At 36.2% G+C, this 14,859-nt stretch overlaps 1 protein-coding gene across 33 annotated transcripts in view; it reads left to right on the top strand.

Moving 5' to 3' along the window:
* PPIP5K2 (diphosphoinositol pentakisphosphate kinase 2) overlaps positions 1 to 14,859 on the top strand; it is an 83,379-nt gene that overhangs the window by 580 nt on the left and 67,940 nt on the right. For 29 of the 33 annotated variants that reach the window (XM_060416045.1, XM_060416054.1, XM_015096229.4 and 26 more), the window contains exons 2-5: positions 6,478 to 6,864; positions 9,747 to 9,942; positions 12,587 to 12,677; positions 13,749 to 13,834. In XM_060416045.1, the coding sequence (XP_060272028.1) occupies positions 6,733 to 6,864; positions 9,747 to 9,942; positions 12,587 to 12,677; positions 13,749 to 13,834 (505 nt within the window). In that variant the 5' untranslated portion in view covers positions 6,478 to 6,732. Of the gene's footprint in view, positions 1 to 6,477; positions 11,060 to 12,586; positions 12,678 to 13,748; positions 13,835 to 14,859 lie in introns of all 33 variants that reach the window. The other 4 variants (XM_060416060.1, XM_060416064.1, XM_060416063.1 and 1 more) reach the window with 1 other exon arrangement.

Genomic DNA, 14,859 nt, shown 5'->3' on the forward strand with positions numbered 1-14,859 from the left:
TCGTTCCACCAGAGTCGGCAATCTCGAGTTTGGGGAGGGGAGGTGGAGAACGGCTGTTTTCCCTTTCCCTCCTCAGTCTTCGTCCCTCTGCCCCTCGCCTCCTCCCTCCACCCCGCTTGAGGCCCCGCTCGAGGAGACCCAAAGCCCCGTCCTCCTCCGCGGAGGAGGTTGCGGGTCCCTGTCGCGCCGAACCGGTTGGGAGAGGGTGGCGTCCTCGCGCTTCCGAGGGAGAAGGGGTGAAGGCTGGGGACCCCGGACCAGGTTCTCCGCGGCTTCCTGGCGCCTGCGACCTTTGCAGTCCTGTGCAGAACGCTAGCCTCGGCGTCCGCGTGCGGGGAGCCTTGGCTGTGGTAATAGGAAGCCTCCCTGCTGATCTTAGCTCTGCAGTGGGACAGGGTTTTGCTTCGCTGCTGAAAATTCCGCGTGAAAAATAAAGGTTTGGTTTCAGAAAATTAAAAAAAGATAGCTGCAATTCACTGAGTTCTTGTGTGTCTCAAGTGCTTTACGTCTTTTCTTCTGTACTTCTCTGAACGATTCTATGAGGTGAATTAGACTATTATTCTCATTTGACAGAGGTAGGAACTAAGGCTCATCTCTAAGCCTCACTTAACTTGCCCTAGTAAATTTTTGCTGCTAGTAAACGTTCGAACCTGTATTGAAAAGCCGGTTTTTCAGACTTCAACAATCCGAATTTTTTAACTGTTACATTACCTTTGTCCTACCAGTATGCGTCATGGCTTCCAGTTTCTTCCCTAACGTTTTCAGTAGCTGAAAGTATTGCTAAGAAAAATATTTGAGATTTCTACTTGTGTCTGACGACCGGCACAAGCTGTTTTCACGGAGCTTTACTATTCTGAGGCAGAATTAAATAATTCATAAGCCAAAATAATTTACATGGCTTTGTTTAAAGCAAGTGATTAAATGGTTGGGCAGAAGGTGCAGGTTGTATCAAATCAAAGCTTGCTGTTTAAGTTTTAAACTCCTGACTTGCAGGGTGGTTGTTGTGAGGGTGTTAAATTTAGCAATTGGTGGAACACTTACTCCTCACCCAAATAAATGCTATGTAAAAGTACTGGGAATGTATATATGTGACATCTTTGTTCTCTAAAAGCATCCATTCAACTACATTTGAATAGTATGGTAGAACCATTGATTTTCTTATGTGGAAATGATATTGTGGTTATATAAGAGTGTGTCCTTGCTTTTGGGAGATGCATACTAAAGTATTTAGAGGTGGCATGTGTTGAAGTCAACAGCTTAGATAGTAGAGCCGTTGTTGAGTCCAGTGGTGGGTATATAGGAGTTTACAGTAAGCTGTTCTTTCCATTTCTCTGAATATTTGAAAATTTTCACAAAAAGCTGGGGAGGAAAACCATAACTCTAGTGGAAACATTAAGATAGATCCAGAATGCTATGGAGCATAAAGGATGGGAGAGGGTGTTTGAGGGCTGGCAGAGGTGTGACCTCCAGGCTCTTAGTTTAGTGGTTTAAGGAGCCCTCCAAGTGATTGCAACACAATATAGCGTTTGAGAACCAGTGCTTTTGAGTGTGGATACTTCAGTAGCATGTACTAATTTCAAATTTAGAAGTCAGCCTTAAGAGGTGTTTGTGTTTTGCACAAATAAACAGATTACCAAATCTGGCTATACATTGATTTGCTAAAATATAGATTATCTGGTTAAGAAATGCTGCTGCAGAAGATTTGTGGTAGGTCTAGTAACTTTGGTTTTTACAGATATTCCCAGGTAATTCTGATGTAGCCAGTCCTTTATGGGACTATTGCTATAGAAAGAATCTTTAAAATGGGAAAGGCTCGACTTTGATATTTGTATAATATAATGTCTTTAAAGTCAAACAGTTAGGTGTTTTGGAATTTATGACAGAGGATGTAGGTTGATTGAAATACTCTATAATGTGGAAATGCATATGCTGTATTTGGTTTATCGGGGATTCAGGTGAAATAGCAATTCATTTAGAATGTCTTTACTCTCCTGTCATGCCCATGCAATCTCATCTTGTGCTTCAGTGTACATTCCACTTGGGTGGGGGGAATAAAAAATAGATTTATTTCATACTTTTAGTTTTATAAGTATTTATTAAGTATGTGTAATGCTGTGATAGGGCCTCCCTGTGGCTCAGAGGTTAAAGCATCTGCCTCCAATGCGGAAGACCCCAGTTCGATCCCTGGGTCGGGAAGATACCCTCGGAGAAGGAAATGGTAACCCACTCCAGTATTCTTGCCTGGAGAATCCCATGGGAGGAGAAGCCTGGTAGGCTGCAGTCCACGGGGTCGCAAAGAGTTGGACATGACTGAGCAACTTCACTCACTATAATGCTGTGATAAGGACTGTGGAGTCCTGATTTTGCCCTTAAGTGTTTATGATGGTCTTTGGACCTGGATTTGATTTGTTTTTATAACTCTTATTGATTGTGTGATTACAGTTGAATTTCTAGAACTTTCTTTGCTTCATGTGAACCTCATTTATAATGATGGACATTTATGTACTGCAAGCATTTATCAAATGAGGAAAATATCTCTAATCCTAGTATGGCTGAGAATAATTGCTAAATCACAAAGTCATAACTGCTTCCAAACTTTCTTTCTTGTTAGAGCATGCATAGAAAATGATAAGTGTTTGGGCAGTGTTTCCAGGAGAAACTGAAGAGAGCAGTGTTGGAGGCAACTGGCCAGGGGGTTCCAGGTGCCAGAAATGCTGAGGCAATTTTTTGGGCATATGCTTAAAGTATTGATTCATGCTGAGGCTATGTGTTGGGAGGCTCTGAGTTTACAAATTATCAGGTAGCAGTGTTGAATAAATGTTCGTTCTCTTGAAGCTTATCATGTTTTGAAGGGATATACGTAACCAAAACAGTTAAATAGTGTCAAGGTTGCAGGTGACCAAAGGTCAAAGGGAATGATTCAGAGAAAAAAATCTTGGAAATTGTTAGGAAAAAGTTTGTGGAGGAATATTTGTTAGGTACTTGATGTTTGATGTGCCAAGCATCGAGAAGACAAGACTCTGTTTCATCACTTGCGTTTTTTATCAGATCATCAGATTTGCTATAATAATAGCATGCTCTCAGAAGGAGCAAACACATGTTTTGCTTACTGTGTGCTTCCATTGTTCTACACTCCCCCTTCTGTTTTTGAGTTGTACACTGGTTCTTAAAGTCGGCTGCACATTAGAATCTGAGGAGCCATAAAAGTACCTGGGCCCTTCTCCCAAATGTTTTGATAAAATTGGTATGGAATATTGCCTGAGCAGTGGGATCTACTACTACTACTACTACTACTACTACTACTAAGTCGCTTCAGTTGTGTCCGACTCTGTGCGACCCCATAGACGGCAGCCCACCAGGCTCCTCCATCCCTGGGATTCTCCAGGCGAGAACGCTGGAGTGGGTTGCCATTTCCTTCTCCAGTGGGATATAAGACCTTTTAAAATATAACTTAATCTGTCAAAGGACTTGAAAGATAGGTACAATTGGGCTTCCCTGGTGGCTCAGAGGTTAAAGCGTCTGCCTGCAATGAGGGAGACCTGGGTTCCATCCCTGGGTCGGGAAGATCCCCTGGATCTTGGTGGGCTACAGTCCACAGGGTCGCAGAGTCAGACACAGCTGAGCGACTTCACTTTCACTTTCACTGAGGCTTTGAGAGGTTAAATAACTTGCTCAAGGTCACACAGCTACTGGAATTAAGATTCACCATCAAGTCTTTTTGGCTCCAGAATCCACACTTTTAACCACTAGCTGGTATTTGTAAGTATCATTTATATATCAGAAGAGAAACAAAAAAGAAGGCCTTTGCCTACCTTTATAGCAAAGCCCTTCTAAAGAATTGTCAGTATATCTTGCCTCTGCTTCTCCCGTTCTTTTAAATCCAGTCACATTTAATAAAATTGAAAACTCTTACTGGGGCTTCTCAGTCCTCTGTATGCATCCTAGTTACTTTTCCAACTTTATTTCCCGCCATTTTTTCTTTGTTTTCTTGATCTGCTCCAGCTGCAGTGGTCTCCTTACTTTTCCTTGGTCATAGGAAATATGCCAAGTATTTCTGTGTTTAAGACCTTTATAGTTTGTTTATTAGCTGGAATGCTCTTATATAACTCCATGACTGGTTTCCTCATTTAATTCAGATTTCTACTCAAATATCACTATATTATTGAGGTCTTCCTAATATACATTTATTTGTTGATTTGTGTGTTGTCTCTCTCCAAATGAGTGAATGAGACATTCAGACCTAAACTCTTAATCAGATGGGGGACATACATTTATATACTTGAAGCAGTGTTGAAGACTGAAACAGAATTTAAATGAAGAGAAGAGGACAGGTAAATCATTTATTAATACTCTTGGAAGAAATGTACAAGATACACATTTTTCTCCAAAAGCATATTTCTACTCACACATAATACATGTATAAAGTAGCTCAAACATTTGGGAAAATATATTGTAAAGGGACTAGTAGTAAATACAGCCCCGTAATTCCATAACTAGGAGTTACATTCAGTAGTTCTGCCACTGGGTCATGGTATTATTGATCTCTAAAATTTCATTTTTATGTACTCTAGACTTTTCATGATGGACACTAGCTAATTTTGAAAATTAATTTTCAACTCTGCCTGTAGAACAGGATTTTTATTGCTTTCATTAGAGTAGCTAAATTAGGGGAAAAGTACAATTTTAAAGTAATGCCATAAAGTGTGTACATATATACATACTTGCATACATATATGTATATGTAAGTGAACATGCTTTTATATGTACTGATAAAAAGCTCTCTTTGTTGCCTCCTTAGATGAATAGAGACGTAACTGCATATTTCTGTTGTCCAGCTTTGTTGGTGCACTTAACCACACTAAAACAGAAAATGTTAATTTACTTGGCTGTCTTCCTTCTAGACCTTAAGCTCCTTAAGAAAAAGGTTCATGTTTACTTTGTATTGCCACATCTAATACTGTTCAGTTCAGTTCAGTTGCTCAGTCGTGTCTGACTCTTTGTGACCTCATGAATCGCAGCACGCCAGGCCTCCCTGTCCATCACCAACTCCCAGAGTTCACTCAGACTCGCGTCCATCGAGTCTGAGATGCCATCCAGCCATCTCATCCTCGGTCGTCCCCTTCTCCTCCTGCCCCCAGTCCCTCCCAGCATCAAAGTCTTTTCCAATGAGTCAACTCTTCGCATGAGGTGGCCAAAGTAATGGAGTTTCAGCTTTAGCATCATTCCTTGCAAAGAAATCCCAGGGCTGATCTCCTTCAGAATGGACTGGTTGGATCTCCTTGCAGTCCAAGGGACTCTCAAGAGTCTTCTCCAACACCACAGTTCAAAAGCATCAATTCTTCGGCGCACAGCCTTATTCACAGTCCAACTCTCACATCCATACATGACCACTGGAAAAACCATAGCCTTGACTAGATAGACCTTAGTCGGCAAAGTAATATCTCTGCTTTTGAATATGCTGTCTAGGTTGGTCATAACTTTTCTTCCAAGGAGTAAGCGTCTTTTAATTTCATGGCTGCAGTCACCATCTGCAGTGATTTTGGAGCCCCAAAAAATTAAGTCTGACACTGTTTCCACTATTTCTTCATCTATAATAGGTTAGCTTTTAACAGTATCCTTCCCTGGGAAATCCCATGGACAGAGGAATATGGTGGATTACAGTCAATGGGATTGCAGAAGAGTTGGACATGACTTAGTGATTAACCAACAATTATGTAAGTTCAGTTTAGTTCAGTTCAGTCGCTCAGTCGTGTCCGACTCTTTGCGACCCCATGAACTGCAGCACGCCAGGCCTCCCTGTCCATCACCAGTTCCCAGAGTCCACTCAAGTATACAGTACAGTGATGCACAATTTTTAAAGGTTATACTTCATTTATAGCTATTACACAGTATTGCAAAAGAGTTTTTGACTCTAAAAGTTTAAGAGCCGCTGTTAATAATGAAATCTTGTTTTCGTTCTAATATTGTTTTGTTGATTTATATATGAGACCAAAATGCAGAATGGTTATGGTCCCCCAAAAAAACTTTGCAGATTGAACTTTTACAAATTGAAGCCTTTTAGAAATTGATTTAATGTAATTTAGATTGTTGTATAGTTGTCAGTCGTTTTTAAGCTTGCATTATATTTCATCTATTCTTTTCCATGCCCTTCAGATATTGCTAAACTGTGTCCAGAGGGATTTGTCTTTTTATGATTTTGTTATAATTTGAGTAATTTTCTGTTAATTCACTAGACATTTTTAGACTTGAGGGATTTAGTGTAGTCTTTTTTTTAATCTTGTTATCTTGTATCATCTTTGTCAAATATTCAATATGTATATTGAAGATGAGAGTATAAATTTCTCAAATTTATGAGAGAAAGTGTCTTTTCATTTATAAATCAAGTTATTGGTAATAATTTTACAAATGTCAAAGTTATTTCTACTTGAGTGTTTTTGAAGTACAGTCTCCAAAATTAATTTTTTCATTGCTTTTTAGGTAAAAGGATTGCCATATCAACTCACTGAAGAAGTAGCCTCACTATCTTTGTCTTTTAAACTGCAGCAACAATGAAGTAATGGTATCTGAGAACAAATGAACACTTGCCAACTGACTGTCATCACACGTTCAAGTGATTGTATAAGCAGAAACAAGCTGCAACAGACCCATGTGTCAGTTAGTATAGAGAGAATGCTTTTTTCAGGTACTGTTCATTTAGAAACAGTTTTAGCATAGCACATTTAAATTATATTTATGTCAAATGAAATAAAAATGAGTGAAGCCCCCAGATTCTTTGTTGGACCTGAAGATACAGAAATCAACGCTGGAAATTATCGACACTTCTTCCACCATGCAGATGAAGATGAGGAGGAGGAAGATGAGTCTGTAAGTGTTTCCTTGAAGACCAGTAAGCTTTTTACTGATCATTGTGAAGGGGAATTGATACATTGTCTTAAACAGGGAAGATTTTTTTTTTCCCCCACATTGAATTTCGTTGGAAATTTTTAAACTGAAAAAACGGACTGTGTTTCATTAGTAACACTATTGACTCTATAGTGCTTCAGGAAGACAGTTAGAGGTCACATTTCTAAGTTGTTTCATAATGACTATTTTAGTATCTTTCAGTGATATGCCTAGTATAACACAGGGCTGGGGAGAAAAAGTGACAAGGAGAAAGAGAATCAGGGCCATAAGGAAAAGAGTTTTGGAAAAGGCAATGGCACCCCACTCCAATACTCTTGCCTGGAAAATCCCATGGACGGAGGAGCCAGGTTGGCTGTAGTCCATGGGGTCGCTAAGAGTCGGACATGACTGAGCGACTTCACTTTCACTTTTCACTTTCATGCATTGGAGAAGGAAATGGCAACCCACTCCAGTGTTCTTGCCTAGAGAATCCCAGGGACAGAGGAGCCTGTTGAGCTGCCTATGGGGTCTCACAGAGTCGGACACAACTGACGCGACTTAGCAGCAGCAGCAACACAAATGGTGCTTATTAACCTGAAGATACCCCTATTTATTAACTATTCAGAAGTCTAAACTGTGTAGCTAGGAGAAACTACCTCAAGTATTTATGGGAGTTTGTATGTGTATGTGTGTAAACCATACCAAATCTTTAATAAATATTTATTATGTTTATTTTGCTAAGGTTAGCTCAACATTTTTATTGCTCATCATTTTTGTCCCTTTACACGTACAGAACTGATTTCAAATACAAACTTACATAAATATTGCCAATTGAAAAGAGAATTTCGTTTTGAAACAAAAATGTGTTATACTTGATGTAAGTAGTAAAAATGTACTAAAAATAGTTATTAGATGACTTCAAATATTGTCATAGTTATTTAATAACAGCTTTCACGGTGCAGTTATATATATTTGAAATGCAAAATCAGGCTGTCACCCATTTAAAATCTATCCCACCCCACATCTCACCCCAGGAAAAAAGCGATGATTTTCAAACTTCATATCAGCTAAAACGTCTTCATCTAGAGTGTAGAAGTCCAGTAACATAAAAGCAGAGCTTCCCTGACTGACTTAGACTGGAAAGTACTGTTGATTCTGCCTCTGCCACCCGTACCTCTTTGTTAGAGTTCTTCTGAGCACATTGAGAATACCACTGATAAACCATGTCGCGTCTTCTTCCATATAAGGACTTTTATTTCTCCTGTGTCTAGAACTGTACTTGTGTGTCTTCTCTTCTGTCTTTTATGCTTCAGCAGTATCAGATTATTTCCCACATACTCCATCTTGTCCTGTGCCTCTTTACTATTTTAAGTACTCCTTGACCTCTATGAAATGTCTCTCCTTTTTGGATACCTTGTGAATGATTTTTTATTCTTTGAAACCTCAGATTTTGTGTTGTTCATTCTTTCCCCTCTCCTTGGCTCTTTTTCCCATGAGGAACTTGAATGTTTTCTCATCAGAACTACTTCTGTACTTGACGTCTGTACTTCTGTTAATCATTATGAACTGTATTACTGTGTTCCCTGTTAGATTCAAAGCGCTTGAAGACAGGGAGTTCCTATATATGTAACTCTTCAGTGTTTAGCATAGTTCTTGCAAGACTGGTATTAATTAAATTGAGTTCACATTGGTGGTGCATAGTTGTTACTTCTGAGGAGCTTGATTTGGTTCATTTGACCAATAGGTTGAAGAAATGATATGTTCTAGATTGTTCTGTTTTTAAGATATCAAAGATATTAGGTTGAATACTCTTCTTGTCTGGGAAAGTCTACATTAGGAACATCATAATGAACTGTGTCAAGGCTTTTGATCAGGAAAGAATTGAAGAAGAACATAAGAGTGAATGATCAGAGTGAAAGCAGATCCTAGGGAGGTTAGGATTTACAGTCTTTGGTAACATCTAATCCAGTACCAATTTTGAACTCTAAATTTCATGAGTGAGAGGAGGCAATAAACAAACGATGCTAAGCATGAAGAACAACGATTCAGGTGTTATCCAGTGTTACTTTTAGATTTATAATAAGAGAGTCTAGTGAAACACTTTTGAGCCCAGATTATAATGTCACATGAAATACTGAAGAGAGAAGACCTGAAACGGAAAAGTGGCCACTGCTTTATATTTGATAAGCCCAAAGTATCTGAATGCAAAGACCTTAGGATGAATCTTGAATAATTAAAGAACCTCATAAGTTGTTTCTGTATTCTGCATTTTAAATTTCAGGCTGAATCATGGCATTTGAGCTGTGGCAAGGGTACCAGAGATGAGCAACACTGTAAACTAGTTGTGTTGAGTATGGAGATTGGGGTGTCAAGAGCATAGACACCTCTGTTTAGCAGTGTGGCTTTCTCTGAAATTTCCTTTTAAGTTTTCATTGGTGATCAACATACATTCAAACTCAATCTACAAAAGTAGTTTAACACTGCATAGCTTTGTAATGAGAACGTCTTATTTTAGGAAAGAGAGTTCTTTATCTCTCTCCCATTGTCCTTTTTATTTTAGGCCTTACTTGCTCTGTTTTGGTGCAAAGAAGGCAAATAAATGCCTGAGCCACTTAAAGAAGTATTTAAGTTTGAAAACTAAATGAAAATTGTGGTGTTCTGAAACTCAAAAAAATTATTTCCAGACCTTTGTATAAACCTATTTTTTTGTAACAACAATATAATCTTGAAAAATGTCCGTTTGGTTAATTTGTCACTTCTATTGATTCATTGCATGCCTTATCTACTGCTGAGAGAGATTTAAGATAGCTGTACTTTGGAGATGTTATCAAGTCAACCTTATTTTTGTTTTCTTTTTGTTTTAGCCTCCAGAAAGGCAGATTGTGGTTGGAATATGTTCCATGGCAAAGAAATCCAAATCCAAACCAATGAAGGAAATTCTTGAACGGATCTCCTTATTTAAATATATCACAGTAGTAGTATTTGAAGAGGATGTTATTTTGAATGAACCAGTGGAAAACTGGCCTTTGTGTGATTGTCTTATTTCTTTTCATTCTAAAGGTATTAAAAAGACAGGGAGGGAAACCTCTCTGACTATAAAACTAATAGATAAAATGGAAAAATAAAATAAAACTCACCTAGTCTCACAGATAAATGATATTAACATTTTGATATATTTCCAGTCTTTTTTCTGTGTTTATTTTTAAAAAAACATTTAATGTTATAATGTACTTGTAATTTTATATTTAATTTTTAACCTAATTACATCAAGCAGTTTTCTGCATTATCTCATCCGTCAAAAAAGCTAGTTTTTAATAGTATGATCATATATCATCTTGTGGATATAATATATTATGCTTAACCAATATCCTAAAAGTAAGATGGTTTCCAGTTTTTACTATTAAAAATAGAGTTGTGATGAACTTTTGAATGTATATCTTTGTTTGCAACTCTTAAGTTTCTTAGTAAATTACTGATTTTTGAGTATTATAAACCAATATGTTTTACCATACAGAAAACGATCTGTCATTCCTCCTATACTTATTCATACTTTATTTCTTAAGAACATAATATTTGAATTTTTGTTTGCTGTCTTTTATAAATCACACTGAAATATCAATTAAGCTTCAGTATTACTTCATAGTTTGGGCTTCCCTGGTGGCTCTGATGGTAAATAATCTGCCTACAATGCCAGAGACCCGGGTTTGATCCCTGGGTTGGGAAGATCCCCTGGAGAAGGGAATCGTGACCCACTCTAGTACTCTGGCCTGGAGAATCCCATGGACAGAGGAGCCTGGTGGGCTACAGTCCATGAGGTCGCAGAGTCAGACAAAGTGCACAAATCAAAAGTTATTGTGTATATCTGCAAATTTATAACCAAAGAATCTGAGTTTTTACTTAGAACTCTGAAATATATGCACTCATATAATAAATGTATTCACAGTAAATCATTTCTGTTACCAAACTGAGCTCCAGTTGTGTTAAAGTTTCACTGTAGTGAGGTGTTTAAAAAGCATTGCCTTTAGCAATAAGGGGATGCAGCAGGTTAAAACTGTATTCCTGTAGAGGAGATATGTATCGATTTTCATTATTTCACGTAGAAGCCAAAGCCCTGGTCTTCTTTACAGACTGAAGATACTCATTTCAGAGAATCTTAAAAGTTTGCTTAACCTGGAGGGTAAGGTGTTCTTTCCTTACTATCACATGGTTCTTTATATTTATTAAGTGAAAGTTAGTTATTTGCTTATAAAATCTAGCTACTACCTAAGGTCGTATCCCGTATGCTCTCTCTTTAACAGCAGCAAAAGCAGGGTAATGACTATATAAGGTTTTCTTATTTCCTGAATTCTGTTAGAAGGCTTCAAACCATAGACATTGTGATATCTTTACAGTAAGTGATGAATTCTTAGTCATAAAACTGGAAGGGTCTGTGATTTGTGGCCAAGTGATTCTTGGTATAGAGTATTTAAATGTTAATTTAGAAATAAAGTTATTTAAACCATAGTTTTTATTTTAACTTCAGGTTTAACACTTTCTCTCTTAACTATTCTGATAATGCTACAAAATAGTATCTTCACAGATACAATGTAGCATACTATAGTTAAATATTATGTGTGCCTGCTGTTACCCTTTTCCTTAGAAAAGATATGTATTAAAATATTGTTACTTAGGGAATAATAAATTAACATTTATTTAATAGTTATTATGCCAGATACTGTAATAAATGTTTCATATGGACTATTTTATTTGATTTCCCAAAAACCTTTCTAGGTAAGACTGTTAAAATATTCCTTTGCAGCTGGGAATTGGAGACTTAGAGATGTGAAATAAACTTGCCCAAGGTCACACAGCTAATGAAAGATAGAGTTAGGACCTAGTTTATGCTTTTAACTTCTTTTGTATCCTACCATTCTTAATCATACATGTTGATGAATAAAATTGGAGTCTTTTAGTGTCAATACAGAAAATGAACTATAACCATTAAAATAATTTAGATTTTTAAAAATCTCTTATTATAAATCTGCTTTTTGATTTGTTTTTCATTGTAATTAGTAATTTTATCAAAGTCTAGAAATTTTAAGAACGTAATTTCTGTTGTGTGAACATTGACCTAGTATCAATAACAGCAAGCATGTTCTGCTCATATATTTTATATTTGGAGCATGTCTGTTGAATATAAATTTTTATATTATTATTTTAATTTATTTTAATTTTAATATAAATTAAATTTTTTCTTTTGCTATTTTTAAAGATGCCTCAGTTTCTTTGAATCATCAGCTAATTTGTGTGTATAGCATCAAAATATCTTAAGTGAGGAGTCACATAAACTTGTTTAAAAAGACCACCAGATGATTGTAATACAATTGTGTTATTTATGTATAGATTTCTGTTTATGTATGAGGTAGTCTTACCTTCTATCGGCTGACTTTGAAGCGTCAACTAAACATATCAGTACTCTAAATGGAGTTATATAACCACTGACTTGCTGTGCCTTACCAATCAAATTAAGAAAAAATAAGATTGATTTAGTAGTACAAGATAAATCAAGTTTTATGTATTTATTATTCTACGTCTTATTAAAAACAGCTATATGCATAATGAAATTAGCCTTTTATGGGATGTGGCATAAATTAAAGTTGATTAAGTTAGAGATGTCAACTTACCTTGAGATTGTACAGAGTATGTTAATAATATGTATTCTTAGGATTTCCACTGGACAAAGCAGTTGCCTATGCCAAACTCAGGAATCCATTTGTAATCAATGACTTGAATATGCAGTATCTCATACAAGATAGGTGAGTGGGGAAGTTGGCTGAAGGGAGGAAAATCAACATTTATTTAGTATCTACCTAAGCTGGCATGGTACCAATATATATAAATTTGTGGTATCCGTGAAATAATACTTAGTAATAAATATTTGTGTCCAGTTTTATAGATGAAGAAACTGGTAAAGTGGAACCATTTTGAGAAATATGTTACTATATATCTTAGCAATTCATTTAACACATCAAAAGCATAGATATCTAAGAGAAATTGTAAAATACAAATGCATATATTGCATTTAATTGATGCTATTAATGGCTACCCTTATAATTTCACTAGTATTCTATTTTATTCTGTGTTAGCATTACAGTAAGAGGTTATATATAAGAAAATGTTATATAAAGTATAAGGTCTTATAGTTTTTATTTTTCTATTTATTTTTTTTCCTTTCTTAGTAATGTTATTAATATCTGACATAACATTTTTCCAAGGTTTTCATATTAATAGATGTCTGTATATTACAAATGTAAATATATGTGGAGTGCATATATGTGTGTTTGTGTGTGTGTGTCTTTGTCTGCATTCATTTTGAGAAATTTAGAAAATAAAATGAAGAAAGGCATTTAATTAAACCCTGCCACTGCATCTACCATATTTTTTCATATAGAAAGCAATATATATGTGCACTCACATTTTACAGAATTAGGATCAATATTCTCTTTAAAGACCATAAACATTTTTCCGTGTCATTAAATATTCTTTAAATATAAGATTTTTAATACTTTAGTTGATATTTTGTCTGTGATATAGCAACTTAAATTAGCCATTTCTCTTTTATACATTTACATTCCCACTTTTAAAAATTAATATTTTAATATGCCACAGAAAGTTTTGTACATACACTTTTATTCTGATATTACTGAATATTTCCTTAGAATACATTTCTTCAGTATTTTAAATGACATTTGTTTACTTATAAAGAAAGACTATATACATGACTTTTTTAGTGATAAAAAAGTAGTAATATACTTTATAAATAGTACAGTAATATACTTATCATGAAACATTAGCAAAACAATAAGGGTATTCTCTTTTTTCTTCAGGAGAGAAGTGTATAGTATTCTTCAAGCTGAAGGGATTTTGCTTCCTCGTTATGCAATTTTGAACCGTGACCCAAATAATCCCAAAGGTAAGAGTAAGAGATTTCAAACAAGCTCTCTTTTAAAAGTCTCTTAACAAAGACTTCTGAGCCACTCTCCTCTATAATTAAATAGAATTTAAACAACTTATGCATTCTATTCAATTTTTTTTAAATGATCCAAATAGGCAATTAAATTTCAATTAAAATGGGATATTATGAGCTAGAAGGCTAACTATAACTAGGAGGTGTATATCATATATTTATTGGGTCCATATTTGATATATCTGAGAATCATAAGAATTTTTACGTACTTAATAAATTTGTATTGATTGAAGTAAGTGAGTCTATAACATAACTTCATGCTGCTGCTGCTGCTAAGTCGCTTCAGTCGTGTCCAACTCTGTGCGACCCCCATAGACGGCAGCCCACCAGGCTCCCCCGTCCCTGGGATTCTCCATGCAAGAACACTGGAGTGGGTTGCCATTGCCTTCTCCAATGCATGAAATTCAGTGAAAAGTGAAAGTCACGTCACTCAGTCGTGTCCAACTCTTAGCGACCCCATGGACTGCAGCCAACCAGGCTCCTCCATCCATGGGATTTTCCAGGCAAGAGTACTGGAGTGGGGTGCCATTGCCTTCTCCAACTTCATGCTAGTATGCCACAACTATACTTCTGATGAGTAAGAATTTTGAAATATTATTTTAAAGCACCTTTTGCTTCATTTTCCTGCTTATTTACAGCATAGCATGTAAGTTACACATAGTGTAAAAGGGCAAGGTGAATGCTTATTTGTTTTAATATTGAATGTTCTGATAACAGTGTTTTGGGGAATTTTAGTGACCATGTTATACATTAGAGCAACTTTGATTAAAACCCAGATACCAACATTATAGCAGGTCCATTAGATTTTTGAAGAATATAGTTCCTTATGTCATCATAGATAATAAATACTGGTATACGTTTGCATAAATATTTTTAATTAAAATCAAATCAAGGACTTCTCTGGTAGTCCATTGGTAAATAATTCCCCTGCCAACGCAGGAGACAAGGGCTTGATTCCCCAAGGTTCCACG

Source organism: Ovis aries, chromosome 5 (assembly GCF_016772045.2).
Source record: "Ovis aries strain OAR_USU_Benz2616 breed Rambouillet chromosome 5, ARS-UI_Ramb_v3.0, whole genome shotgun sequence".
Taxonomy (NCBI): domain Eukaryota; kingdom Metazoa; phylum Chordata; class Mammalia; order Artiodactyla; family Bovidae; genus Ovis; species Ovis aries.